We start from the raw sequence: 27,108 nt of genomic DNA on the forward strand, positions 1-27,108 counted from the left end.
AAATGTCCTTTTTTAAATTCTTCTGATCATAATGCAGTGTCGTGCCACTTGGACCACTGTCTTAGGACGGCATCCCCTCCTCGAAGACAGCTACCGCCTGGAACAGTAGAAGAGGCCGCCTGAATTCTTTGACGTTCGACTGCTCAGTCACACTGACGTCAGTGGCCGAGGGTCAAATTACAACAGCCTGGTGTTCCTCCCTGGCATTTAATGAAATTTATGATAACAGAGATTAGTACATACATATATGTGTTGACATGACAATATAGTATTTATTTACTTATTTTATTTGTTTAAATTTTATTTTATGAGATCCTTGCTGTATTTTTTTATTCTATTTATTGACCTTTGAATGTGAAACAGCTCTCATGTGTTGTGTTATGTGTTAGTGTTTGACACTTTGTATAAATTGAATACTTAAATAAATAAAAAAATACACACAAAAAAAAAAAAATACACAAAAAAAAAAAAAAAAGCCTGGTGTTCCTGCTGCAGGTGTGTCATTAAAAGTCCTCGACGGCAGCTTCCCGTCACTGAACCAAACATTTTTTTGTTTAAATAAAGAATTGTTGCTTCAATTTGTCTGACTTTCGCTTCTGATTATATTTGCACCATAAAATTGGAATTAATGAATGAAAATGTCTCAGAATCAGAATCAGAAATCCTTTATTTGTCCCGCAAATGGGGAAATTCCTTAGTCACAGCAGCCAAAGGACAGTATCACACTTAAACAATAATAAAAAGTAAAAAATAAACAATATAATAGAGATAAGAAATAGAATTAACTCGTATATACATAGTATTTACAATATGAAAGTCTGCAGTCAGTTGTGGCACACTAGTGCACAATCTCCTTTAATAAACCTCAAATCAAGTTGGAAATGTGTGCACACAGATCAGTCCTCTCATCAGTGACAGGAAATGCATATTTTGTGTTTGTATTTTCTGATCACTTAAGAATTGTCATTCTGGAAAATGTTTAATTACATTAAAAACACTCTGCTGCAGTAATCATGAAGCTTTCTATACATTTTTCTGTTTCTTTGGCAAAACACAGTGTTGGATTTAAATAAAGACAACCAGATGATCTGATGTATTTACCTCTTTATTATTTTCATGAATAATCACATATGTGCACATAAAAAAGGAAAAAATACATTGAACATTGAAATAGAGTGTAGCATCAGCAAGTTAATTGTAATGCAACATATCCAGACACTAGTACGCTCTATTTACTGGTGACACCTTTAACAACAGTAGATCAAACTCCTGGCTTATTTTATTCACATGTTACAATAATCTACTTCATAAAATACATCAACCAGTGATCAATAACTACCCGAACATACAGTAAACAATGTCTGATTTGGTCATGTGATTTTATTGAATTAAATTTGCCAAATAGTAATTGAATGTCCGTGTTAGAATTGATGGTAGAGCAGTTGTGGTTATTATAAATGACTAAATAATAAATATTGATAGTAATTATCCAAATTAAATTAATCAAAAAAAAAAAAAAATATATATATATATATATATATATATATATATATATATATATATATATATATATATATATATATATATATATATTTATATATATCATAAAAAATAATATTCAAATCATTAAAGCTGGGCAACCTGGAATCAGGGAACAACAACCAGACCAAAAACAGTCTCATAAGAAGGTTTCATTTTAAATGTAAATATTTGTTAAACATTCAGAATTAAAGGAACAGTGAAGGAAATTAATCTGAGCACTGACCATCACAACCAGTAATTACCACAAAACATATGCACAAAATAATGACAGAAAACTGCTCTGTACAATATAATAGAATCTATTAATGTTAGTAAACTGATCAAATCAATAATACTTCAATCAACAAAAATCCATCATTCAACTACAGCAGCTAAACTATGAAACTAAAACACAAAGACAAACTAAAGCAGCAAACAAGCACGCGGTGTGTGTGTGTGTGTGTAAGAGAGACAAAGAGAGAGCCAAGATAGCTGGCGTAGAGGGAGAGAGCCAAGATGGCGGAGAGCCAAGATGGCCGACACGTTCTCTTGGGAGATGACGTCGCGGTTTGTTCAAGCCTGCGCGAGACTTGAACAAACCGTGACAGAACACCGTGTTCTCACATGTTCTGTTGAGTACATACAAGACGCTGTTCCACAAAGGTGGACTGGCTACCTCGAGACACACGTATCTAATGTTATAGCGAGGTTATTAACCATAAGTCTCCAACAAGTCAGAGAACGAGAGCTAACGCTCGGAGCATAGCGAAGAGGGAGAAACAGCTGTGGAGACACAATACTCGCCTTCCTGTCACTCAGCAGCCGGTGAACAGACTCAAATCACCTTTGGCTGATCCTTGACAGGAATGTGGCTTATTGTACGCTCACACAGCGGCTAAGCTAACACTTTAGCTCCACAGAGAGGTGAGGCTCCAATCAGCTTGTGATGAGTAAAAAAAAAACAAGCAACAAACTGTTTTATAATGTAAAACTAACAGCAAATAAAAAGGTCCACAAACTCACAAACAATGTAACAATACATGTGAATTTCTAGTATCTGCCCAGACACTGATTAAACCACACAGCGGAGTCGACATGGGCAAAGAAAACGGGTCAAAGCAGCGTTTTCTGGGGGGAAACCGTATGCAGGGATGAGAGGCTGGGGTTGCGCAGCTCTTCTCTGAATCCGGAACATGTTTGCTAAACACGGGGCAGTTTTGGCTCGTCCAGCGAGGTTAAAGACTGTGTTAAACGTTTGTGTGCTCCCTTTTAGTAACAGCTGTGCAGACGAGGGCTGATGCTTCCAGCGACATGTTACGATGGGACTGCTATGAAACGGGCGTACAGCTGTTTTTATCTTCTCATAGATAAATCTCATATACTCACACACCCTCACAAATAAACAGACCCAGGGGTTGTGCTCCGAGTTGGTACAAACGGCTGCATCTGTCTTCCTGCCTTGGATGAGTTTTTGGAGCCTGTTCTGTTGTATTCAGTTTGAGGGGTTAGTGGATCAAGTGCTCGTCTTCAAACTGGCCTCTGTCGGTCTCAGAGGCTGGTCCAGTCCCAGCCTGGTGTCCAGCTGAGCCATATCGCCTACCGTGACTCCCCCAGTGATCCGAGGTTGTCATCTTGGTAAACTGCAGTCAGCTAGTGAGGCTCCACGCCTAACTGAGCTAATTAACTAAGGGCAGCTAGTTGCTCCAGCTAAAGATAGGAGGTTGTGTGCAGTTGTTTGTTGGTTGTTTTTTCAGCAGGATGACACAAACACTACTGAAGGGATTTCCATGAATCCTGGATGGAGGATGGGTCTCGGTTCAGATTGGACCACATTAACTTTTGGTGCAGATCCAGGAAGTTTTTCTCATTTTCTTTAACGTTGTGATATAGGTCGACGTTTTCGTTTATATCTCAGGGAAAATAATAATAATAATATAATGCATCATGGATCTTGATGAAATAATTAGGATGTACTGAGGTGGCTGGTATCTCCGAGTGATTTGAATTGATGAAGACGAATGTTGGGCATTGGCGGAGTAAATATATTCTTGATGGTTTGCAGATGACACTAAGAATTGCACCTTTTATTATTTATGAATTTGGGAATGATCTGGATTAACAAACATTCCCACATGTATAACAATGCATTAGTGATCTGCACACAATTCTTGTCATTAGTTTCTACAGATGTAAGAAAAAAAGCCACAGAACAGCAAGATTAAGAAATAAATCTCTTTCAGCATTAAGGTGGCCCCTGGCCTGAACCTGCACTGGATACCCTAGAAGACTTCCCTACCCTCTCTACTATATCGGACACAAAGACACTGAGGAGTTTAACAGTTTCATCTTCATCCTGAATGCAGGGTAGACCGGCTCAGTGAATGTGGTTTGGAAGGTGTGGAGGTGGGTCACCTTGTCAGAGGACACTGTGTAGAAGGACAGAGTGCCAGCGGGCCAGTCCAGGTACACTCCCACTTTGTTCCAGGTTCGGCGAAAGATGGACACTCTTCTGTTACTATGCAGGACAGAGTAGCCTTTATTATCAGAGCAGCTCAGAGTCCAGGACTGATCATTCCTTCCAAGACAGCAGTCGTCACCTTGTCCTCTCCTTTGAATCCCTCTGTACGTCACTGCTATATAAACATGTCCTTTCCACTTAACCTCCCAGTAACAGCGACCAGTTAAACCATCCTTACACAGCAGCTGGTTCCAGTAGTCAAATCTCTCTGGATCATCAGGATATGGCTGCTCTCTCCCCACTGTCACCTTCCTGTAGTTGTCCGACAGCATGAGATTCTTGTTTGCTGTGTTTGGGTCCAGTGTGAGTTTACAGGCGTCTGATTGAGAGAAGAAGACAAAAGATAGCATCAGTTGTTCCCAAGTAAAGTCTTGTTTTAAAATGGTGGTCATGGGCGGTTTTAGTTTGACTCTGGTCATGATGACCTGCCCCAGCCCCTGATGTTTGCTGTTTTTTGTTCTAGACCGAACAACGTGCTGGTGCCACTCTGGAACCAGTTTTCCTGGCCGGGAACCGGTCCTTTGGCCATTGTCATGCAAAGAACTGGATCCAGAGAAGGCACCGGCTCTGAATCAGCACCTGAACTGCCTCTGTCAAAAGGGGTATCAGTGATCCTTCAGTGATTCCTGACACACTGGGATATATATACATATATAAGGTCTTATATACAACCCTGCAGAGTGTTGGTTCTCCATGACGTGAAACAATTTGTCAATCAAAATCAACTGTATACTTCTTCAGCTCATCATTTAAAAAAATAAACACAAACAATGACACACTTACACTTCCTCAGACCAGGTTTCATGAAATGTGATCCAACAGTGTCCATCCTGCAAAAACAGTGAGATCAGCACTTAACAACTTCAGTGAAAACTGTTAACAGTGTTTGTTGAATATCCAGAGAATTAAACTTTCTGGAAATAAATGCTGCTGTAGAGTTTTACTTGTAAATCTGTGATCATCACAAAACAAACATATTAAAGTTCTGCATGGTTAGATACAACGAGAGCTAAGTGGGACATTATTTTGTGATCAGCTCGACCTACACTCGTGTCTGTCCGTACCTGAGGGTGTCCAGTCTCCAGTCAGGATCTTTGAGTCCTTCAGAAAGCAGCTTCACTTCTGAGTCTGTTGGATGATAATCATTGTAGCGCAGGTCCAGCTCTCTCAGACGGGAGGGGTTGGATCTCAGAGCCGAGGCCAGTAAAGCACAGCCTTTCTTTGTTATCAGGCAGCCTGACAGCCTACACACACACACACACACACACTCTTCTTTAAGCACAGTTGGTGTTCATTACACATCTACATTAAAAGCTTCACTTGGCAACAGACTCATAAACTAAACTGACAAACAGTCTGAGAGAAGTTGTCTTGACTCTGTGTGAGTCAAACTTTTAATATCAAAGTCTATGACGTTCCCAAAAACTAGAGTAGCAACAGTCTTGACATGCATAACATCTTTTTCCACCCCATGTTAGCTGTGAAGACTATGGTCTTCTGTTGAACAACCTGATGAATCCTGACCTGAGAACCTCCAGTGTACAGTTTGGACTCCTCAGTCCAGCACAGAGCCGCTCCACTCCTGAATCCCGCAGGTCGTTGTTACTCAGGTCCAGCTCCCTCAGACTGGAGGACGGTGAGCTGAGAACTGAGGACAGAGCTTCACAGCTTCTCTCTGACAGATTACAACTGCTCAGCCTAAAGAAGCATTAGCAAAATGCTAACAGTGAGATTATTCTTTCCAATTTTAATGTATTTTATTTACGTAGTTATATTTTGAACCTACTGAGCTTCAGTGGAGACTTTGACAACTGGCAGCAGCCTCAGAAGAGTCTCATCTGACGCACAGTATTTCTTCAGGTCAAACACATCCAGATCTTCTCCAGATGTCAGTAAGATGAAGCCCAGAGCTGACCACTGAGCAGGAGACAGTTTATCTCTGCACAGACGTTCTGAACTCAGGTTCTGTTGGATCTCCTCCACTAGAGAACGATCATTCAGTTCATTCAGACAGTGGAACAGACTGATGCTTCTCTCTGGAGACAGATTCTCATCGATCTTCTTCTTGATGTACTGGACTGTTCCTTGTGAGCTACTTCCTGTCTTTGTCATCAGGCCTCGTAACATCGTCTGATTGGTCTGCAGTGAAAGACCCAGGAGGAAGCGCAGGAACAAATCCAGGTGTCCATTTGGATTCTGTAAGGCCTTGTCCACAGCACTCTGGTAGAAGAGTTCAGTTGCGTTTCTGAACGATTTAGACCACCGGGTTGATGGTTCTTCTGCCAGCAGATTGACTCCAGAGTTGATGAATCTCAGATGGACATGAAGAGCAGCCAGAAACTCCTGAACACTCAGATGGACAAAGCAGAACACCTGGTCCTGGTACAGTCCTCTCTCCTCTTTAAAGATCTGTGTGAACACTCCTGAGTACACTGAGGCTGCTCTGATATCGATGCCACACTCTGTCAGGTCTGATTCATAGAAGATCAGGTTGCCGCTCTGCAGCTGCTCAAAAGCCAGTTTTCCCAGAGACTCGATCATCCTCCTGCTCTCTGGAGTCCAGTGTGGATCTGTCTCAGCTCCTCCATCATACTTGATGTTCTTCACTTTGGACTGAACCACCAAGAAGTGGATATACATCTCAGTCAGGGTCTTGGGCAGCTCTCCTCCGTCTCTGGTCTTCAACACATCCTCCAGAACTGTAGCAGTGATCCAGCAGAAGACTGGGATGTGGCACATGATGTGGAGGCTTCGTGATGTCTTGATGTGGGAGATGATTCTGCTGGCCTGCTCCTCATCTCTGAATCTCTTCCTGAAGTACTCCTCCTTCTGTGGGTCAGTGAACCCTCTGACCTCTGTCACCATGTCAACACACACAGGAGGGATCTGATTGGCTGCTGCAGGTCGTGTGGTTATCCAGAGGCGAGCAGAGGGAAGCAGTTTCCCCCTGATGAGGTTTGTCAGCAGCACATCCACTGAGGTGGACTCTGTAACATCCGTCAGGATCTCAGTTTTGTGGAAGTCCAGAGGAAGTCGACACTCATCCAGACCGTCAAAGATGAACACAACCTGGAACTCTTCAAACCTGCTGATTTCTCTGGTTCCAGTGAAGAAGTGATGAACAAGCTCCACCAAGCTGAACTTTTTCTCTTTCAGCACATTCAGCTCTCTGAAAGTAAATGGAAATGTGAACTGTATGTCCTGGTTGTTTTTGTCTTCAGCCCAGTCCAGAGTGAACTTCTGCGTTAGGACTGTTTTCCCGATGCCAGCGACTCCCTTTGTCATCACTGTTCTGATTGGTTCATCTCTTCCAGGTGAGGCTTTAAACATGTCTTCTCGTCTGATTGTTGTTTCTGGTCTGTCTGGTTTCCTGGATGCTGTTTCAATCTGTCTGACCTCATGTTCATCATTGACCTCTGCAGTCCCTCCCTCTGTGATGTAGAGCTCTGTGTAGATCTGATTCAGAAGGGTTGGGTTTCCTGCTTTAGCGATCCCCTCAAACACACACTGAAACTTCTTCTGAAGGTTAGATTTGAGTTTTCTGCGGCAAACTGCAGCAATAGTTCCTACAGGGAAAAATGACACATTGGATACAAGTACAAGTACATTGGATTGTACAAGTCTCTTTTAAGACTCTGATACATTGACTGCAACATTGAGCTGTCATCAGATGTGGAGCCATATGGCATTTTTCCACCTGCACATTTGGCCATGTCAAAGCAAACCTCGCCCTGCTGATTTGCTTTTTCAAAACCACTTCAACTGCAGCAAGATGTAATGGAAAAATGGACCCCCATTCTACCCCGTTTTGTTGTTGTTCTTCTTCTTTCCAACAGCTTTGGACAGTGTGTGCAGCTAAGTAGAATTCACAGATCTAATGCAGGTGCTGCACAGCATATTTACAACATTATGTTTTTCCTGCTACTATCAAAGGCCTCTTACTGTTCTGCAGAGACTCAGCCAGCTCTTCCAGCTTCATTGCTCTCATGAACTGCAGGGTGATCTTCAGAAATGCCTCCTTGCTGCTCCTCCTCTGTGCTTCTTCTTCATCATCATCACATTGGCCTACTAAACATTCTGGGTAATCTGGACTCAGAACCTTCTGGAACTTCTTCAACTCTTTCTTCACAAAAGTAACAATGTTCTCCTCGAGACACTGGAACAGAAGAATATTCATTTGTTCCGATCATCTACTTTTGGCCATTTTGTTGAACTACAAAACATTGCTAACGCTATCTAGCAAACATTAATGTAGCTAATGCTATGCTGGTATGCTTCTTCAAGAAGCCTCTTGAATGAAGAATCAAGAACCTGAAACAAGTCCAGTTGCCTACGATACAGCACTCAGTATTACCATGACCTGGATGACTGAGAACCTTCAACACTATCTAAGCTCTAATGTGTACGTCCACTGCTCAGCAAACTGTGACGTGTTTGTATGTGTGTGTACGCACCATAAATATGGAGTCCAGTTCTGTTTGACGACCAGTGGAAACCTCTGACGTCTCCTGGTGAATTCTGCGGGGAAAGCAGGATCCATTAGTGATGAAGACGTGAAACTTTACGCTGAAGAATAAAGGTTAAAGCATACAGCTCATACACAAAAACAAGGGTTTGAGAAAAGGTGGAGAGAAAGAGGGAAAGTGGAAAAGAAGTTACAAGACTTTGACCATGTTCAGTTGCATTTTTATACTTTCTCACATTCTGTAGATCAAAGGTCACAATCAGTCTGTTACAAATCTGTAAAATGATAAATGGACATTTCTATCACACTCTTTTCCAGTCTACTGACCACTCAAAGTGCTTTACAACACTTGTCACATTCACCCATACACTGATGGCAACTGCTGGTGCCAACTGCTCAGCAGGAACAATTTGGGCTTCAGTATCTTGCTCAAGGACACTTCGACATGCAGCTGGGGGAGCCACGGATTCGAACGATTCGATCCGATTACTAGACGCCGATTCCTAGATCACTAGGCTCTGCAATCACATCACATGGATTCTCTTACCACTGTTATGCAGACGACACCCAACTGTTCCTCTCTTTTCCTCAAATACCCATGTTGCAATGCGCATCTCGGTATGTCTGGCCGACATCTCAGCTTGGACGACTGCTCATCACCTCAAGCTCAACCTTAGTAAAACTGAACTCCTCTTCCCCAGGGAAAGACTGCCCTCACATGGACCTGTCAGTCACTGTTGAGGACGTTACAGTAGCGCCTTCATCGACTGCGAGGAACCTGGGTGTAATCCTTGACGACGGACTATCCTGCTACCCCAACATCACCGCGGTGGCCCGATCCTGCAGATTTGCCCTCTACAACATCTGCAGGATCCAGTCTTTCCTCACAAAGGACGCAATGCAACTCCTGGTCCAAACGCTGGTCATCTCCCGCCTGGACTACTGCAACTCCCCCTTGGCTGAACTCCCAGCCTCCACGACTAAACCAATGCAATGTATGCAGAATGCTGCAGCACACCTCTTTTTCAATTTCCCTAAATTCTCCCATGTGACCCCCCTCCTCCGTGACCTCCACTGGCTTCCTGTTGCGGGCCACATCCGATTCAAGACGATGGAACTGCACCCATCTACCTCCAAACACTGGTCAGACCACACGCCCCAGCACGAGCACTGCACTCTGCTACATCAGCTGGCCGGCTGGTACCACCAACGCTGAGAGCAAACAAAAGCCGCTCAGCGAAGTCGCGACTCTTCTCTGCTCTGGCGCCTCAGTGGTGGAACGAACTTCCGACCAATGTCAGGACAGCAGAGTCACTCACCATCTTCTGCAAAAGACTCATTTGTTCAGACTTCACCTCGACCCTGCATAGCATGACTCTGACAAAGACAGTTGGACGTATATGGAGCTCAGTGACTGTGAGGAAAGATGTGTTACCAGCTACGACAGATAGGAAACCAAATTTGATGAAGTGCTGTCAGACAATCAGACAAAAATCTAAAAGCTTTGAATCTTATGGGGAAATTTTCATCTTCGGTTCTGCTACTGCTTCAGCAGTGTCGTGCGATGCATTATAGTTTAATGCATTTCAGGCAAATGTTTTCCAGTATATTCAGCAGTTTTTTCAAAATCACTTCAGCAGTCAGCATTCACACTGTATTTTCGCAGGAAATGCAGTTTTTCTAGTTTAAGATTAACCTCCATTTTTATACTTTCTCACACGTAGAGCTGTGATTATTAAAGTAATGCAGAAATGTTAGAGTAGTATTATAAATGTATCTCCCTCTGTTGAGAATTTGTGCTTTGAAGGTCCTTTAACTTACTTAGAATTTGAATTTTGTCTTTTGAAAACAAGAGGGAAGTCCATGGACCTGTCACTCTTCAAGGAGGCGTGACTTGGTGCAGGAGGATCTGCTCTGTCCTTCTCAGTCCTGTAAAAATGAAGCATTAAAAATAGTAATTAAACATTTTGGAGAAAATTTGTGCTTAGAAAGTTCATTTGACCTACTCAGAAATGTCTTCTTGCCTTTTAAAATCAAGAGGATAGTCCATGGACCAGGCACTCTTCATGGACACACAGCTTGGTTCAGGAGAATCTGCTCTTTGCTGCTCAGTCCTGAAAGAAATGAAGCGTTGACAAAGACAGTTGGACGTATATGGAGCTCAGTGACTGTGAGGAAAGATGTGTTACCAGCTACGACAGATAGGAAACCAAATTTGATGAAGTGCTGTCAGACAATCAGACAAAAATCTAAAAGCTTTGAATCTTATGGGGAAATTTTCATCTTCGGTTCTGCTACTGCTTCAGCAGTGTCGTGCGATGCATTATAGTTTAATGCATTTCAGGCAAATGTTTTCCAGTATATTCAGCAGTTTTTTCAAAATCACTTCAGCAGTCAGCATTCACACTGTATTTTCGCAGGAAATGCAGTTTTTCTAGTTTAAGATTAACCTCCATTTTTATACTTTCTCACACGTAGAGCTGTGATTATTAAAGTAATGCAGAAATGTTAGAGTAGTATTATAAATGTATCTCCCTCTGTTGAGAATTTGTGCTTTGAAGGTCCTTTAACTTACTTAGAATTTGAATTTTGTCTTTTGAAAACAAGAGGGAAGTCCATGGACCTGTCACTCTTCAAGGAGGCGTGACTTGGTGCAGGAGGATCTGCTCTGTCCTTCTCAGTCCTGTAAAAATGAAGCATTAAAAATAGTAATTAAACATTTTGGAGAAAATTTGTGCTTAGAAAGTTCATTTGACCTACTCAGAAATGTCTTCTTGCCTTTTAAAATCAAGAGGATAGTCCATGGACCAGGCACTCTTCATGGACACACAGCTTGGTTCAGGAGAATCTGCTCTTTGCTGCTCAGTCCTGAAAGAAATGAAGCGTTGACAAAGACAGTTGGACGTATATGGAGCTCAGTGACTGTGAGGAAAGATGTGTTACCAGCTACGACAGATAGGAAACCAAATTTGATGAAGTGCTGTCAGACAATCAGACAAAAATCTAAAAGCTTTGAATCTTATGGGGAAATTTTCATCTTCGGTTCTGCTACTGCTTCAGCAGTGTCGTGCGATGCATTATAGTTTAATGCATTTCAGGCAAATGTTTTCCAGTATGTTCAGCAGTTTTTTTCAAAATCACTTCAGCAGTCAGCATTCACACTGTATTTTCGCAGGAAATGCAGTTTTTCTAGTTTAAGATTAACATCCATTTTTATACTTTCTCACACGTAGAGCTGTGATTATTAAAGTAATGCAGAAATGTTAGAGTAGTGTTATAAATGTATCTCCCTCTGTTGAGGATTTGTGCTTTGAAGGTCCTTTAACTTACTTAGAATGTGAATTTTGTCTTTTGAAAACAAGAGGGAAGTCCATGGACCTGTCACTCTTCAAGGAGGCGTGACTTGGTGCAGGACGATCTGCTCTGTCCTGCTCAGTCCTGTAAAAATGAAGCATTAAAAAAAGAAATTAAAGTTTTGGAGTAATGTGTGCTTAGAAAGTTCATTTGACCTACTCAGAAATGTCATCTTGCCTTTTAAAATCAATATCAAAGTCAATGGACCAGGCACTCTTCATGGACACACAGCTTGGTTCTGGAGAATCTGCTCTTTGCTGCTCAGTCCTGAAAGAAATGAAGCGTTGACAAAGACAGGTGGACGTATATGGAGCTCAGTGACTGTGAGGAAAGATGTGTTACCAGCTACAACAGATAGGAAACCAAATCTGATGAAGTGCTGTCAGACAATCAGACAAAAATCTAGAAGCTTTGAATCCAACAAACGGTTAAAAATAAAATGTCTGACTGAGTAACATCTTCTCCTTCCTCTTAGTACTCACACTCCTCTGACAGTGGACTCATTTTACACTGAGCTGTGGTTGGACAGCTCTTTATCTTACCTGTCAGGTTCGGTCCGACTCTCATGCTCCTCAGACAGAGTGGTGCTGGAGGGAGGGACTCCCTCATCTTCCTCCTCAGGCTTACTCATGGTAGAATGTATACCTTCACACAAACACACCAAACATGCTGTGTTAGCAGGACAAATGCTGTCAATAAACACCAATATTTTAGTGATATTTTGAGGCTGTTTCGTGATACAGGATATATACAGTATCTTGATTATTACCCTTTGAAATGTAGTCAAGTAGAAAGCGGATTTAAAGTAGTTACCTTCAACTGCCACTTCTATCTTCTGGTTAATTGTTTGGGTTGTTAGTCATGAGCATGTAACGGTGAAGTCCCAGATAATATGATACAGCTGCCTTTTTTACATTACTGACATCTTCAATTCAGTTCAATTCATCTGCAGTAAATTACCTTAATTACCTCACCATCATTGTGTAAGTCCTAAATGTATCTCCTGAGTGATGACCATCAGTGTGTTGAAAAGACTTTTTCCTTGTCTCAGTGTGCTCAATGTTTTTCGCTTCATTTTTTATCTGGTGACACCACACTGCGTCGTGCTGCATTATGATATCAAAACTGATTTTATCAGCTTGTTTTTCACACTTGCCCAGTGAAAGTAGGAGGAGCAAGACATTTTGCCACCCTTTTTGGTTTCACTTCATTTTCTTTTACTCTGTCTCAGTGTTTCACAGCCAATTCATTTTCCATATTGATGAAATATTTATATTAAGAGTAGACATTTTCTGTCATTTGCCGTTAAAATCATTTTAAAATGTGCTAATCTGGCTCTGATGCAACTTTCTCTAGCACAATGTCCTGCCCACAATACTCTCTTATTGGTAACACGTCACAATTAATAGCCTCTAAACACTGAATAATCTGAATCTGCAAAGTTACAAGTAACTAAATTCATCAAATAAATGTAGTGGAGAGGAAATATAAAGCAGCAAAACCTGGAAACACTCAACTAAAGTACCTGAAAATTGTACTTAAGAACAGAACTACAGTAAATTGTTCTTTCGTTTATTCCATCGCTGTTTTTTTATTTTTACTGCAAATGAATATCGGTCCCGAATATCAGATTTCAGTCTCCTTGATTTCAAATCATCAGTATCGGTATTGACCCTGAAAAAGCCGTATTGGTCGACCCCGACTGTATATGATCTTTAGAGTTTTACTTCTCGTTGTAGTAAAGAGTTATCCACGGTACAGAAGTAGGCTATGTGTATGTGTGACAAGTTACCCCATCAACAGGTGAGTTGGCACACAATGTAAGGACATAATGCCACATTGTATTTTTGAACAAATAAGAATATGAATCAAAGTAGAGACTTTCCACACTCATTTCTGCAGTTAAGTCTGATTTAAATAGATGTTAGATGTTTTAAATACCAGGGCTACCAAATCAATATAACCTGAATACTTTCTGTTACTTTTGGATTACTTCAATACCAAACATATGCAAATAAAGACGAGAGAAAATAAATAATATCAATAATATCGAATGTGTATTCTGTAAAAATACAAACTTGTGTATTCGATTTCACTAAAGACCAGTGCGATGTGAAGTGTTGTAATAGTTACAGACTAGTATATAATTTTAATTTTAACTTGGTTAGTAATGCCCTTTTCTACTGAATGTATCTGTAATCTAATTACATATTTTTTCTGTAACTTTACCTGAATACAGTTACCTTCTTCTGTATCCTGATTACCTAATCCCGTTACATTTATTCCATTTCTCCCCAAGCCTGCAAATAAATAAACAGTCTCCTGTTAGCAAGGCAGATTCATGAGATTTACAAAAGGAAAAAAAAGTGTAGATGAAAAATAAATAACGAAAAACAAATGATTTAATCCTGAATTGTGACTTTTTCAGATCCATTCAAAAGCAAATGCAACATTTATGAACCAAACTGACTGAATATGGGTTACATTTTGTCACTGATATAAACTATATAGCCTAATCACAAACAAACTGTGAACCCTGGAGCCTCATGTGCCCATCTGTTGCATTGGTAACTGCATTGCAAATGTGACATGAACGCTACGTCTAGCTAATCCACAAGCTAGCTTTCATACAGAACACCTTTTTCTTACATAAACAGTACTTTTTCTTTTTACTCGTATGGTTAAGTATAAATAAAAGATGTTCTCACCTCAGATCAAGTCACATATAGCCGACTGCAAGTTGACTGCAAGTTGACAGCATTAAATTAAAATGCAACTGTGGTTTTTAATATAACACCCTCTGGGTTTGGAGATAAAAAACAACGTGACAACTTATCTGAGACACAAGATGGCCCTCCCCTCTCCCCCATCTACAGAATGTGATATCTAATGTCGCTTGTGTTGATGTCATCATACCACAACTGATCATGAATAAGTATTAAAGGCGCACCGTGTAGTTTTGGAGAAGAGATTAAAAATCAAGTCTCAGAATTTTTATATTTACAATATTAATGAGGTTATAATACAAACTCAGAAATATGTATTTTTCCCATAAGTGAATAAACAAGCTGTTCTCAGAGGAAAACAAGGTCCCCAGGACATTGTTTGAAGCTACAAAGGTGGCAGGGTCTGCCACATATAAACCAAGTAAAACAGTATGAAATTATGTTGTCCTTTATGTTGTGCTCACATCACACGATAACTTAATAACTACAACCAATATTACCATAACAGCTAGTAATGGTTGAAGGATTTTGGAGTTCTTGACAGAGTCGAGGTTGGCAACATTCACTCTTGTACAATAATTAAATAGTGTGTGTGTGTGTGTGTGTGTGTGTGTGTGTGTGTGTGTGTGTGTGTGTGTATGTATGTGTGTGGCAGAACAAAGAAAACAATGGTGGTTCTCCCTGTGACCTCACTGTCTGTTTCTGGAAGATGGGAACTGACTTCATTCCCAAGGGTTTAGGGTCAGTTGGGAATTGTTCACATCTGTGTGAATCGGAGTAACCAGAATCGCATTGGCTGAACGACTGTGGTGGGGAAAAAGGTTCTGACCTAAGCCTTAACAACTCCTCTTCATGTGAGCAAAGATCTAACTCTGCTGAGTGCAGGTCATCTAAATAGTGAATGGCTTTCTTATTAGCCCTCTGAACTTCATGGAGAAGACAAGAATTATGCGCTCTTAGGAATTCTAACTCCTGCTCTAGGGTTGTTTTGCTGTGGTTTGCCTGTGGAAGATCAGAAGCAAACATCTTAACAACTGGTCTTGGGATGCGGTCTGCACATCACACCTGTCCTTAAGTAGGGACTCTATCTCTTCAATGCACTCGCTGAGATTTAACCTGCTAATGACTTCAGGGCAGCAAGGTTTTACACTCTGTGCCAGTGAAGAAATAAATCGCTCTACACAGAGGCTCTCCATTGTTAAACAAGTTGTCCAACAACAATCAGTGTGGTTGCCTATGGTATTGCTTTGGCAGAACCTCTGTAGTGTAGCTTGGGGGAAGTACACTAGCCTAACCAAACTGTGTTATGGCCTACACTGTCGGGGCAGCTTCCTGTGGAGGAGGGGTGGCTCTGGCACACTCTAGTGGCTCTGGGCATACAGATTGGGGCCAATAAAGATAAACACAATTTACAAGCGTAACTTTGCTTACCAAACTTTCAACAGGCACTAACTGGAATGCAGGGCAGTAACAGTCAGAGGATTGTCTTTTAAAGTTGACTTGGGCTGAAACACGTGGTAGTAACAGCTAAGTACAAAACTTCTGTTTCACAGGGCTGGTAGCACGCTGTGGCTCTATTTCCGGCTCTACTTCTTACTCAGGCTGAAATGCAAGGCAGTAACATTCACATATAAACTTCTTTGTATCACAGGGCCGGTGGCATGCTGTGATTAACACGAGGAACACTTAAATTGACATCAAATTCTGACAGCTTGACTACAATGCATTGAATACGGGATATTCAAATGTTGAACTGAAATTCTTACAATTTCTACAGAGTACTCTCAACTTGAATCGATAGCGGCAATAGCAGATGGCTCAAAGTGGCAGTTAACAACCTAAAAGATTTTGCGTTAATCAAATGGATCATACATTTGATTGATAAATCAATTCTGACCACACTGCAATTGTTTGTAAGTACAAATCAACATCTACTCCTGTAGTAGACTAGTGGAGTTAAATGTAAAGACTTTTGGCTAAGGGGTTCAAGATGTGAATTTCAAATTTTATCACTGTCCAAATTATGCTGAAATTAATATTGCACATTTATGAATGATTGCCAACAGTACACTGCCTCACACGGGGCACCATTATGTAGTGCTTCATGCAACAGTAATAGGGAGTTTTGGGTTAAATTTGGCTATCAATAATAATTAATGATTATCAGGGATAATTATTAATTATGATTAATAATAAGATCCAATTTACATTAGATCACCTCGGGGCAGCTGGCCAGCTGGTACCGCCATCGCTAAGAGCAAACAAAGGCCGCCCAGCGAAGTCCCGACTCTTCTCTGTTCTAGCACCTCAATGGTGGAACGAACTCCCAACCAATGTCAGGACAGCAGAGTCACTCAGTTCAGTTCAGAGCCCATTTTGAAATCCACAGTGGACGACTTTATCTGTGGGTTCCAACATTTAAAAGGTGCACCATGTTGTTTGGGGGAAGACATTTTTATCAGAATAGAAAGATCTTCATTAGCTGATTTTTTTATGCCTAAACAAACACAATTGAATTTCTTCTTCAAAACTACATAGTGCACCTTTAATTATTAACGACATAATCCCTGGACAACTGTCAAAACCTGTCAAACAACACTGTTGATGCACCGTTTGTTTGGTCAGTAACGTACGTGTGGCTCTGGGGTAGATGGCGTGCTTCCTGGCTCTTTGTATCAGCTGCTATGGTCAAGTTGCCAAAAAACTATGTTTGGATATGTCAACTTCATGTACTTCATAAAATTCATCATCCAGTGATCAGTAACTACCTGAACATTCAGTAAATAATGTATGATCTGGTCATGTGATATTTTATTGACATAAATGTGCCAAATATTAATCGTATTGTGGGATTATGGGAGACAGAGTGTTAGAGTTGGAACAGATGATACAGATTTGTGAACAGAGTGTATTACCTCTTTATACATGAGTTAATTTCACAGCATTAATGTACATATATTCACACAACCTTACAGATAAACAGACCCAGGAGTTGTGCTCCAAATTGGGACAATCAGCTGCATCCGTCAGCCTGCTTTGGATGAGTTTTTGGAGCCTGTTCTGTTGTATTCAGTTTGAGGGTTTAGTGGATCCAGTGCTCGTCTTCAAACTGGCCTCTGTCGGTCTCAGAGGCTGGTCCAGTCCCAGCCCGGTGTCCAGCTGAGCCCTATCGCCTACCGTGACTCCCCCAGTGATCCGAGGTTGTGATCCAGGTAAACTGCAGTCAGCTAGTGAGGCTCCACGCCTAACTGAGCTAATTAACAGGGCAGCTAGTTGCTCCAGCTAAAGATAACTACAGCAAAGAGGAGAGTGAGCCACAGCTTGATATTACGCTTCCTCTTGTGACTCTGGAGCTTCGCTCGACAGGTGGCCATATTTTACATGTTACACCTTTAACTTAAAAGGTCCGATTCGTAAGGTACTTGATTATTGAGTCTCATCAGGACATTTGACTTAAAACTTTTGTCTCCTAAAACATTCTCATAATATGACCTTGATACTCTGCTTGATGGATGGCTTTATAGTGAATGAGACTAAGCCACTATGACCATATCTACATCAGCTTTCTCTCGCCCTCCACGGACTCCCAGACTGAAACCTCCACGGACTCCCACACTAAGAGATGTAATTGGTCTTTTCTGTATATGACAAAATACTGTATTATTACCTCTGCCAAGGAGGTTGTGTTTTCACCTGTGTCCAGTTGTTTGTTGGTTGGTTTGTCAGCAGGATGACACAAAAATTACTCAAGGGATTTCCATGAAACCTGGATGGAGGATGGGTCTCGGTTCAGAATAGACCACATTAACTTTTGGTGCAGATTCAGGATGTTTTCTCATTTTCTTTAACGCTGTGAAATAGGTCAATGTTTTCGTTTATATATCAGAGAAAAATGTTAAATCTCTTTCAGCATTAAGGTGGCCCCTGGCCTGAACCTGCACTGGATACCCTAGAATACTTCCCTACCCTCTCTACTATATCGGACACAAAGACACTGAGGAGTTTGACGGGTCCATCCTCATCCTGAATGCAGGGTAGACCGGCTCAGTGAATGTGGTTTGGAAGGTGTGGAGGTGGGTCACCTTGTCAGAGGGCACTGTGTAGAAGGACAGAGTGCCAGCGGGCCAGTCCAGGTACACTCCCACTTTGTTCAAGGTTTGGCGACAGATGGACACTCTGCTGTTATTATGCAGGACAGAGTAACCATCATTATCAGAGCAGCTCAGACTCCAGGACTGATCATTCCTTCCAAGACAGCAGTTGTCACCTTGTCCTCTCCTTTGAATCCCTCTGTACGTCACTGCTATATAAACATGTCCTTTCCACTCAACCTCCCAGTAACAGCGACCAGTTAAACCATCCTTGCACAGCAGCTGTTTCCAGTAGTCAAATCTCTCTGGATCATCAGGATATGGCTGCTTCTCTTTCCCCACTGTTACATTCCTGTTGTTGTCCGACAGCATGAGATTCTTGTTTGCTGTGTTTGGGTCCAGTGTGAGTTTACAGGCGTCTGATTGAGAGAAGAAGACAAAAGATAGCATCAGTTGTTGTCTGACAAATTACAAATAAAGTGTTTTTTTTTAAATGGCGGTCATAAGCGGTTTTAGTTGGTTTCTGGTCATGATGACCTGCCCCAGCCCCTGATGTTTGCTGTTTTTTGTTCCTGACTGAGCAAGGTGCCACTCTGGAACCAGTTTTCCTGGCCGGGAACCGGTTCTTTGGCCATTGTAATGCAAAGAACTGGACCCAGAGAAGGCACCGGCTCTGAACCAGCACCTGAACTGCCTCTGTCAAAATCAGTGATTCCTGACACACTGGGATATATATATACATATATAAGGTCTTATATACAACCCTGCAGATTGTTGGTTCTCCATGACGTACAACAATTTGTCAATCAAAATCAACTGTATACTTCTTCAGCTCATTATTTAAATAAATAAAAAAAAAACACAAACAATGACACACTTACACTTCCTCAGACCAGGTTTCATTAAATGTGATCCGACAGGATCCATCCTGCAAAAACAGTGAGATCAACACTTAACAACTTCAGTGAAAACTGTTAAGTGTTTGTTGAATATCCAGAGAATTAAACTTTCTGGAAAGAAATGCTGCCGTAGAGTTTAACTTGTAAATCTGTGATCATCACAAAAGAAACAAACATATTAAAGTTCTGCATGGTTAGATACAACGAGAGCTAAGTGGGACATTTTTTTGTGATCAGCTCGACCTACACTCGTGTCTGTCCGTACCTGAGGGTGTCCAGTCTCCAGTCAGGATCTCTGAGTCCATCAGAAAGCAGCTTCACTTCTGAGTCTCTTGGATGATAACGATTGTAGCTCAGGTCCAGCTCTCTCAGATGGGAGGGGTTGGATCTCAGAGCCGAGGCCAGTAAAGCACAGCCTTTCTTTGTTATCAGACAGCCTGACAGCCTACACACACACACACACACACACACACACACGCACACACACACACTCCATTGAGCACAGTTGGTGTTCAATACACATCTACATTAAAAGCGTCACTTGAGAACAGACTCATCACATTTTACGTCTGTTTATTACAGTTTATGTTGATACTGTAAATAAACTGACAAACAGTCTGAGAGAAGTTGTCTTGACTCTGTGTGAGTCAAACTTTTAATATCAAAGTCTATGAAGTTCCCAAAAACTAGAGTAGCAAGAGTCTTGGCATGCATAACATCTTTTTCCACCCCATGTTAGCTGTGAAGACTATGGTCTTCTGTTGAACAACCTGATGAATCCTGACCTGAGAACCTCCAGTGTACAGTTTGGACTCTCCAGTCCAGCACAGAGCCGCTCCACTCCTGAATCCTGCAGGTCGTTGTTACTCAGGTCCAGCTCCCTCAGACTGGAGGACGGTGAGCTGAGAACTGAGGACAGAGCTTCACAGCTTCTCTCTGACAGATTACAACTGCTCAGCCTAAAGAAGCATTAGCAAAAAAAAAGAAACAGTAAGATTATTCTTTCCAATTTTAATGTATTTCATTTACGTAGTTATATTTTGAACCTACTGAGCTTTAGTGGAGGCTTTGACAACTGGCAGCAGCCTCAGAAGAGTCTCATCTGACGCACAGTATTTCTTCAGGTCAAACACGTCCAGATCTTTTCCAGATGTCAGTAAGATGAAGACCAGAGCTGACCACTGAGCAGGAGACAGTTTATCTGTGCACAGACGTTCTGAACTCAGGTTCTGTTGGATCTCCTCCACTAGAGAACGATCATTCAGTTCATTCAGACAGTGGAACAGACTGATGCTTCTCTCTGGAGACAGATTCTCATTGATCTTCTTCTTGATGTACTGAACTGTTCCTTGTGAGCTACTTCCTGTCTTTGTCATCAGGCCTCGTAACATCGTCTGATTGGTCTGCAGTGAAAGACCCAGGAGGAAGCGCAGGAACAAATCCAGGTGTCCATTTGGACTCTGTAAGGCCTTGTCCACAGCACTCTGGTAGAAGAGTTCAGTTGTGTTTTTGAACAATTTAGACCACCGGGTTGATGGTTCTTCTGCCAGCAGATTGACTCCAGAGTTGATGAATGTCAGATGGACATGAAGAGCAGCCAGAAACTCCTGAACGCTCAGATGGACAAAGCAGAACACCTGGTCCTGGTACAGTCCTCTCTCCTCTTTAAAGATCTGTGTGAACACTCCTGAGTACACTGAGGCTGCTCTGATGTCAATGCCACACTCTGTCAGGTCTGATTCGTAGAAGATCAGGTTGCCTTTCTGTAGCTGCTCAAAAGCCAGTTTTCCCAGAGACTCGATCATCTTCCTGCTCTCTGGAGTCCAGTGTGGATCTGTCTCAGCTCCTCCATCATACTTGATGTTCTTCACTTTGGACTGAACCACCAAGAAGTGGATGTACATCTCAGTCAGGGTCTTGGGCAGCTCTCCTCGCTCTCTGGTCTTCAACACATCCTCCAGAACTGTAGCAGTGATCCAGCAGAAGACTGGGATGTGGCACATGATGTGGAGGCTTCGTGATGTCTTGATGTGGGAGATGATTCTGCTGGCCTGCTCCTCATCTCTGAATCTCTTCCTGAAGTACTCCTCCTTCTGTGGGTCAGTGAACCCTCTGACCTCTGTCACCATGTCAACACACCCAGGAGGGATCTGATTGGCTGCTGCAGGTCGTGTGGTTATCCAGAGGCGAGCAGAGGGAAGCAGTTTCCCCCTGATGAGGTTTGTCAGCAGCACATCCACTGAGGTGGACTCTGTAACATCCGTCAGGATCTCAGTGTTGTGGAAGTCCAGAGGAAGTCGACACTCATCCAGACCGTCAAAGATGAACACAACCTGGAACTCTTCAAACCTGCTAATTTCTCTGGTTTCAGTGAAGAAGTGATGAACAAGTTCCACCAAGCTGAACTTTTTCTCTTTCAGCACATTCAGCTCTCTGAAAGTGAATGGAAATGTGAACTGTATGTCCTGGTTGTTTTTGTCTTCAGCCCAGTCCAGAGTGAACTTCTGCGTTAGGACTGTTTTCCCGATGCCGGCGACTCCCTTTGTCATCACTGTTCTGATTGGTTCATCTCTTCCAGGTGAGGCTTTAAACATGTCTTCTTGTCTGATTGTTGTTTCTGGTCTGTCTGGTTTCCTGGATGCTGTTTCAATCTGTCTGACCTCATGTTCATCATTGACCTCTGCAGTCCCTCCCTCTGTGATGTAGAGCTCTGTGTAGATGTCATTCAGAGGGGTTGGGTTTCCTGCTTTAGCGATCCGCTCAAACACACACTGGAACTTCTTCTGAAGGTTAGATTTGAGTCTTCTGCGGCACACTGCAGCAAAAGTTCCTACAGGGAAAAATGACACATTGGATTAGATTGTACAAGTCTCTTTTAAGATTCTGATACACTGACTGCAACATGGAGCTGTCATCAGATTTGGAGTCATATAGTGTTTCTCCACCAGCACTTTTGGCCGCACTGAGACAACCCCTGCCACGCCAACTTTCTTTTCCATTGCCAGTTTAACTGCGCCGAGTTGAGCCGCACCACACCCGCAATGGATCTGCCCAAACAGCACTTGCCCCGCCTCCAAGCTGACTGCAGCCAAACTGTAACAAGCACCCATCTCCTCCACCTGTCAGTACTTTTGTAGCTTCTAACTGAATCTCTTTAGTTTCTCTTGTCCTATTTGTTCTTTCAAACATCTGCTGTATTTCACTGTTTCATTGTGTTCACTTTTAGCTGTTTCGGGAGTCATGTTTAGTTATTGCTGCTGAAAACACAACGTTTCCTGTAATGCTGCGAATAAATAAAATCTAGAAATGACTAAATAATGGGGGGCTTTTATTGTGAAGAAGTTATTGCTGCACTTTCAAGCAGGTAGCCCAGTTGTGGTTGAAATGCAAATCCCTGCTGTGCCAAGTCAAACTGAGTGGAGCCAGGCCGACAGATGTGATGGAAAAACGGCATTAGAGGACTGTTGGACCCCCATTCTCCCCTGTGTTGTTTTTCTATGTTACAGCTTTGGATGTGCAGTATGTGCAGCTAGAATTTATGGATCTGATGTAGGTGTTGCACAGCATATTTATTAGAGGTGTTGAGGTGTCTGCTGTTAGATGCAGCATACTTATACAAATGGTTTGTATTAAGAGAATATATTGGAATGTTAGTTGCTGCTTGGGCCCATGACTTGGAGGTTATTTGAGTAGGGGTACCGAAATGCAGACATGATGGTACTGCTGTCAAGACAACATATACCAAATGTTAGGTCAGAAGAGTCATGGAAGTCCTGGGTCAGAGGTCAGGAGACATATGGCGGGGCATCCAACAACAGGTGCCTCTATTCTTATCTGTCCCTCTCTTAATGTAAACCATATGTGGTAACTAAGTTTTTGACCAGAACAAGCTCGGTATATAAGGAGCTGTCTGCATATGTTCGAGAGAGCTTCATTATTCGGCTGGAGGCTCTCCAAGTAACGTGTTACTTGTTTACGATACTGAACTTATTGTTATAAATTTGTTATACATCTAAGACAGTGTCGGCGGAGTTTTTCTTCAAACATCTTCAGCATCGCCACAGAATATACGACAGTGTGAATCTTCACTGGACTCACGATTCGATTACGATTCAGCTGTCAACGATTCGAATGCAAAAAGATCCTCGATGCATCTCAGCGTATGGCATCCTCAGTGATCTATATTACTGCACAGGGCTACTTTTTCATCATGTAAATCCCCCTATTAGTCAGAAAGTCCTTTAAACTATCAGACTACAGCAGGCTACAAAATAAAAGTTCTTTTCAATGCATAAACATTAGAAAAAGAAATCATAGGTCCATCTGCAGTGCCTTACACATTTGTTATGATCTACAATTATATTGTTTTTACATGGCAGCTTTAAGATAAGACATTTACTGACTCTGCTGCACACACCTCTCTCAGAGTTGGATGGCAAAGTTGACAGCGCCTCCTCAGATCTTGACCTGTCACTCTTTTTTGACACACAGCTTGGTTCTGGAGAATCTGCTCTGTCCTGCTCGTTCCTGAAAAAATGACACATTAAAAAAGAAATTAAAAATAATAGAGAATTTACTTCAGAAAGTTCTTTTGATTTACTTAGAAAGTGAATCTTACCTGTTAAAATCAATAAGGCCACTCATGGACCGGTCACTCTTCATGGACACACAGCTTGGTTCTGGAGAATCTGCTCTGTCCTGCTCGTTCCTGAAAGAAATGAAGCGTTGACAAAGACAGGTGGACGTATATGGAGCTCAGTGACTGTGAGGAAAGATGTGTTACCAGCTACAACAGATAGGAAACCAAATCTGATGAAGTGCTGTCAGACAATCAGACAAAAATCTAGAAGCTTTGAATCCAACAAACGGTTAAAAATAAAATGTCTGACCGACTGACATCTTCTCCTTCCTCTTAGTACTCACACTTCTCTGACAGTGGACTCATTTTACACTGAGCTGTGGTTGGACAGCTCTTTATCTTACCTGTCAGGTTCGGTCCGACTCTTATGCTCCTCAGACAGAGTGGTGCTGGAGGGAGGGACTCCCTCACCTTCCTCCTCAGGCTTACTCATGGTAGAATGTATACCTTCACACAAACACATCAAACATGCTGTGTTAGCAGGACAAATGCTGTCAATAAACACCAATACTTTAGTGATATTTTGAGGCTGTTTCGTGATACAGGATATATACAGTATCTTGATTATTACCCTTTGAAATGTAGTCAAGTAGAAAGTGGATTTAAAGTAGTTACCTTCAACTGCCACTTCTATCTTCTGGTTAATTGTTTGGGTTGTTAGTCATGAGCATGTAACGGTGAAGTCCCAGATAATATGATACAGCTGCCTTTTTTACATTACTGACATCTTCAATTCAGTTCAATTCATCTGCAGTAAATTACCTTAATTACCTCACCATTATTGTGTAAGTCCTAAATGTATCTCCTGAGTGATGACCATCAGTGTGTTGAAAAGACTTTTTCCTTGTCTCAGTGTGCTCAATGTTTTTCGCTTCATTTTTTATCTGGTGACACCACACTGCGTCGTGCTGCATTATGATATCAAAACTGATTTTATCAGCTTGTTTTTCACACTTGCCCAGTGAAAGTAGGAGGAGCAAGACATTTTGCCACCCTTTTTGGTTTCACTTCATTTTCTTTTACTCTGTCTCAGTGTTTCACAGCCAATTCATTTTCCATATTGATGAAATATTTATATTAAGAGTAGACATTTTCTGTCATTTGCCGTTAAAATCATTTTAAAATGTGCTAATCTGGCTCTGATGCAACTTTCTCTAGCACAATGTCCTGCCCACAATACTCTCTAATTGGTAACACGTCACAATTAATAGCCTCTAAACACTGAATAATCTGAATCTGCAAAGTTACAAGTAACTAAATTCATCAAATAAATGTAGTGGAGAGGAAATATAAAGCAGCAAAACCTGGAAACACTCAACTAAAGTACCTGAAAATTGTACTTAAGAACAGAACTACAGTAAATTGTTCTTGGGTTTATTCCATCGCTGTTTTTTATTTTTTACTGCAAATGAATATCGGTCCCAAATATCAGATTTCAGTCTCCTTGATTTCAAATCATCAGTATCGGTTTTGGCCCTGAAAAAGCCGTATTGGTCGCCCCCGACTTTATATGATCTTTAGAGTTTTACTTCTCGTTGTAGTAAAGAGTTATCCACGGTACAGAAGTAGGCTACAGAATGTGTATGTGTGACAAGTTACCCCATCAACAGGTGAGTTGGCACACAATGTAAGGACTTATTGTCACATTATATTTTTCAACAAATAAGAATATGAATAAAAGTAGACTTTCCACACTCATTTCTGCAGTTAAGTCTGATTTAAATAGATGTTAGATGTTTTAAATACCAGGGCTACCAAAGCCATATAACCTGAATACTTTCTGTTACTTTTGGATTACTTCAATACCAAACATATGCAAAAAAAAGAAAAGAGAAAATAAATATCAATAATGTCAAATGTGTATTCTGTAAAAATACAAACTTGTGTATTCGATTTCACTAAAGAACCAGTGCGATGTGAAGTGTTGTAATAGTTACAGACTAGTATATCATTTTAATTTTAACTTGGTTAGTAATCCCCTTTTCTACTGAATGTATCTGTAATCTAATTACATATTTTTTTCTGTAACTTTACCTGAATACAGTTACCTTCTTCTGTATCCTGATTACCTAATCCCGTTACATTTATTCCATTTCTCCCCAAGCCTGCAAATAAATAAACAGTCTCCTGTTAGCAAGGCAGATTCATGAGATTTACAAAAGGAAAAAAGAGTGTAGATGAAAAATAAATAACAAAAAACAAATGATTTAATCCTGAATTGTGACTTTTTCAGATCTATTCAAAAGCAAATGCAACATTTATGAACCAAACTGACTGAATATGGGTTACATTTTGTCACTGATATAAACTATATAGCCTAATCACAAACAAACTGTGAACCCTGGAGCCTCATGTGCCCATCTGTTGCATTGGTAACTGCATTGCAAATGTGACATGAACGCTACGTCTAGCTAATCCACAAGCTAGCTTTCATACAGAACACCTTTTTCTTACATAAACAGTGCTTTTTCTTTTTACTCGTATGGTTAAGTATAAATAAAAGATGTTCTCACCTCAGATCAAGTCACATATAGCCGACTGCAAGTTGACAGCATTAAATTAAAATGCAACTGTGGTTTTTAATATAACTCCCTCTGGGTTTGGAGATAAAAAACAACGTGACAACTTATCTGAGACGCAAGATGGCCCTCCCCTCTCCCCCATCTACAGAATGTGATATCTAATGTCGCTTGTGTTGATGTCATCATACCACAACTGATCATGAATAAGTATTAAAGGGGCACCGTGTAGTTTTGGAGAAGAGATTAAAAATCAAGTCTCAGAATTTTTATATTTACAATATTAATGAGGTTATAATACAAACTCAGAAATATGTATTTTTCCCATAAGTGAATAAACAAGCTGTTCTCAGAGGAAAACAAGGTCCCCAGGACA

At 41.3% G+C, this 27,108-nt stretch overlaps 2 protein-coding genes across 4 annotated transcripts in view; both read right to left on the bottom strand.

Annotated features, from left to right (window-relative positions):
* LOC141011740 (NACHT, LRR and PYD domains-containing protein 3-like) overlaps positions 1-14,920 on the bottom strand; it is a 29,509-nt gene extending 14,589 nt beyond the window's left edge. Inside the window, exons 1-9 of the mRNA XM_073485002.1 lie at positions 14,567-14,920; positions 14,088-14,158; positions 12,401-12,503; positions 12,036-12,125; positions 11,835-11,942; positions 11,265-11,372; positions 11,080-11,187; positions 10,511-10,618; positions 10,326-10,433 (exon numbers count right to left, since the gene is read on the bottom strand). Coding sequence (XP_073341103.1) covers positions 10,326-10,433; positions 10,511-10,618; positions 11,080-11,187; positions 11,265-11,372; positions 11,835-11,942; positions 12,036-12,125; positions 12,401-12,489 — 719 coding nt within the window. The 5' untranslated portion in view covers positions 12,490-12,503; positions 14,088-14,158; positions 14,567-14,920. The remainder of the gene's footprint in view (positions 1-10,325; positions 10,434-10,510; positions 10,619-11,079; positions 11,188-11,264; positions 11,373-11,834; positions 11,943-12,035; positions 12,126-12,400; positions 12,504-14,087; positions 14,159-14,566) is intronic.
* Positions 14,921-17,368: 2,448 nt separating this feature from the next.
* Positions 17,369-26,780, bottom strand: LOC141011742 (protein NLRC3-like). 3 transcript variants are annotated; one of them, XM_073485005.1, is made up of 10 exons: positions 26,727-26,780; positions 26,248-26,318; positions 24,558-24,660; positions 24,193-24,282; positions 23,992-24,101; positions 20,625-22,404; positions 20,360-20,533; positions 19,840-20,019; positions 19,557-19,603; positions 17,369-19,094 (listed from the first exon to the last, which is right to left on the bottom strand). In XM_073485005.1, exons 3-10 carry the CDS (start codon positions 24,644-24,646, stop codon positions 18,559-18,561), a joined length of 3,006 nt encoding a protein of 1,001 aa, XP_073341106.1. In that variant the 5' UTR covers positions 24,647-24,660; positions 26,248-26,318; positions 26,727-26,780; the 3' UTR covers positions 17,369-18,558. The 3 variants fall into 3 exon arrangements, with proteins under 3 accessions (XP_073341106.1, XP_073341107.1, XP_073341108.1); XM_073485006.1 differs by having other exon boundaries at positions 24,829-26,318; XM_073485007.1 differs by having other exon boundaries at positions 26,262-26,318; positions 26,727-26,778.
* Positions 26,781-27,108: the final 328 nt, after the last annotated feature.

This window comes from Pagrus major, chromosome 17 (assembly GCF_040436345.1).
Source record: "Pagrus major chromosome 17, Pma_NU_1.0".
Classification (NCBI taxonomy): Eukaryota; Metazoa; Chordata; class Actinopteri; order Spariformes; family Sparidae; genus Pagrus; species Pagrus major.

What these genes read in the sequence shown, in the direction of transcription:
- LOC141011742 (XM_073485005.1), bottom strand. Translation starts at nt 24,646, where the DNA reads ATGAGTAAGCCTGAGGAGGAAGGTGAGGGAGTCCCTCCCTCCAGCACC. An exon ending in AAAGCCTCCACTAAAGCTCA is followed by an intron (nt 20,534 to 20,624) that starts GTAGGTTCAAAA and finishes ATGCTTCTTTAG; the next exon opens with GCTGAGCAGTTGTAATCTGT. An exon ending in TGTACACTGGAGGTTCTCAG is followed by an intron (nt 20,020 to 20,359) that starts GTCAGGATTCAT and finishes GTGTGTGTGTAG; the next exon opens with GCTGTCAGGCTGTCTGATAA.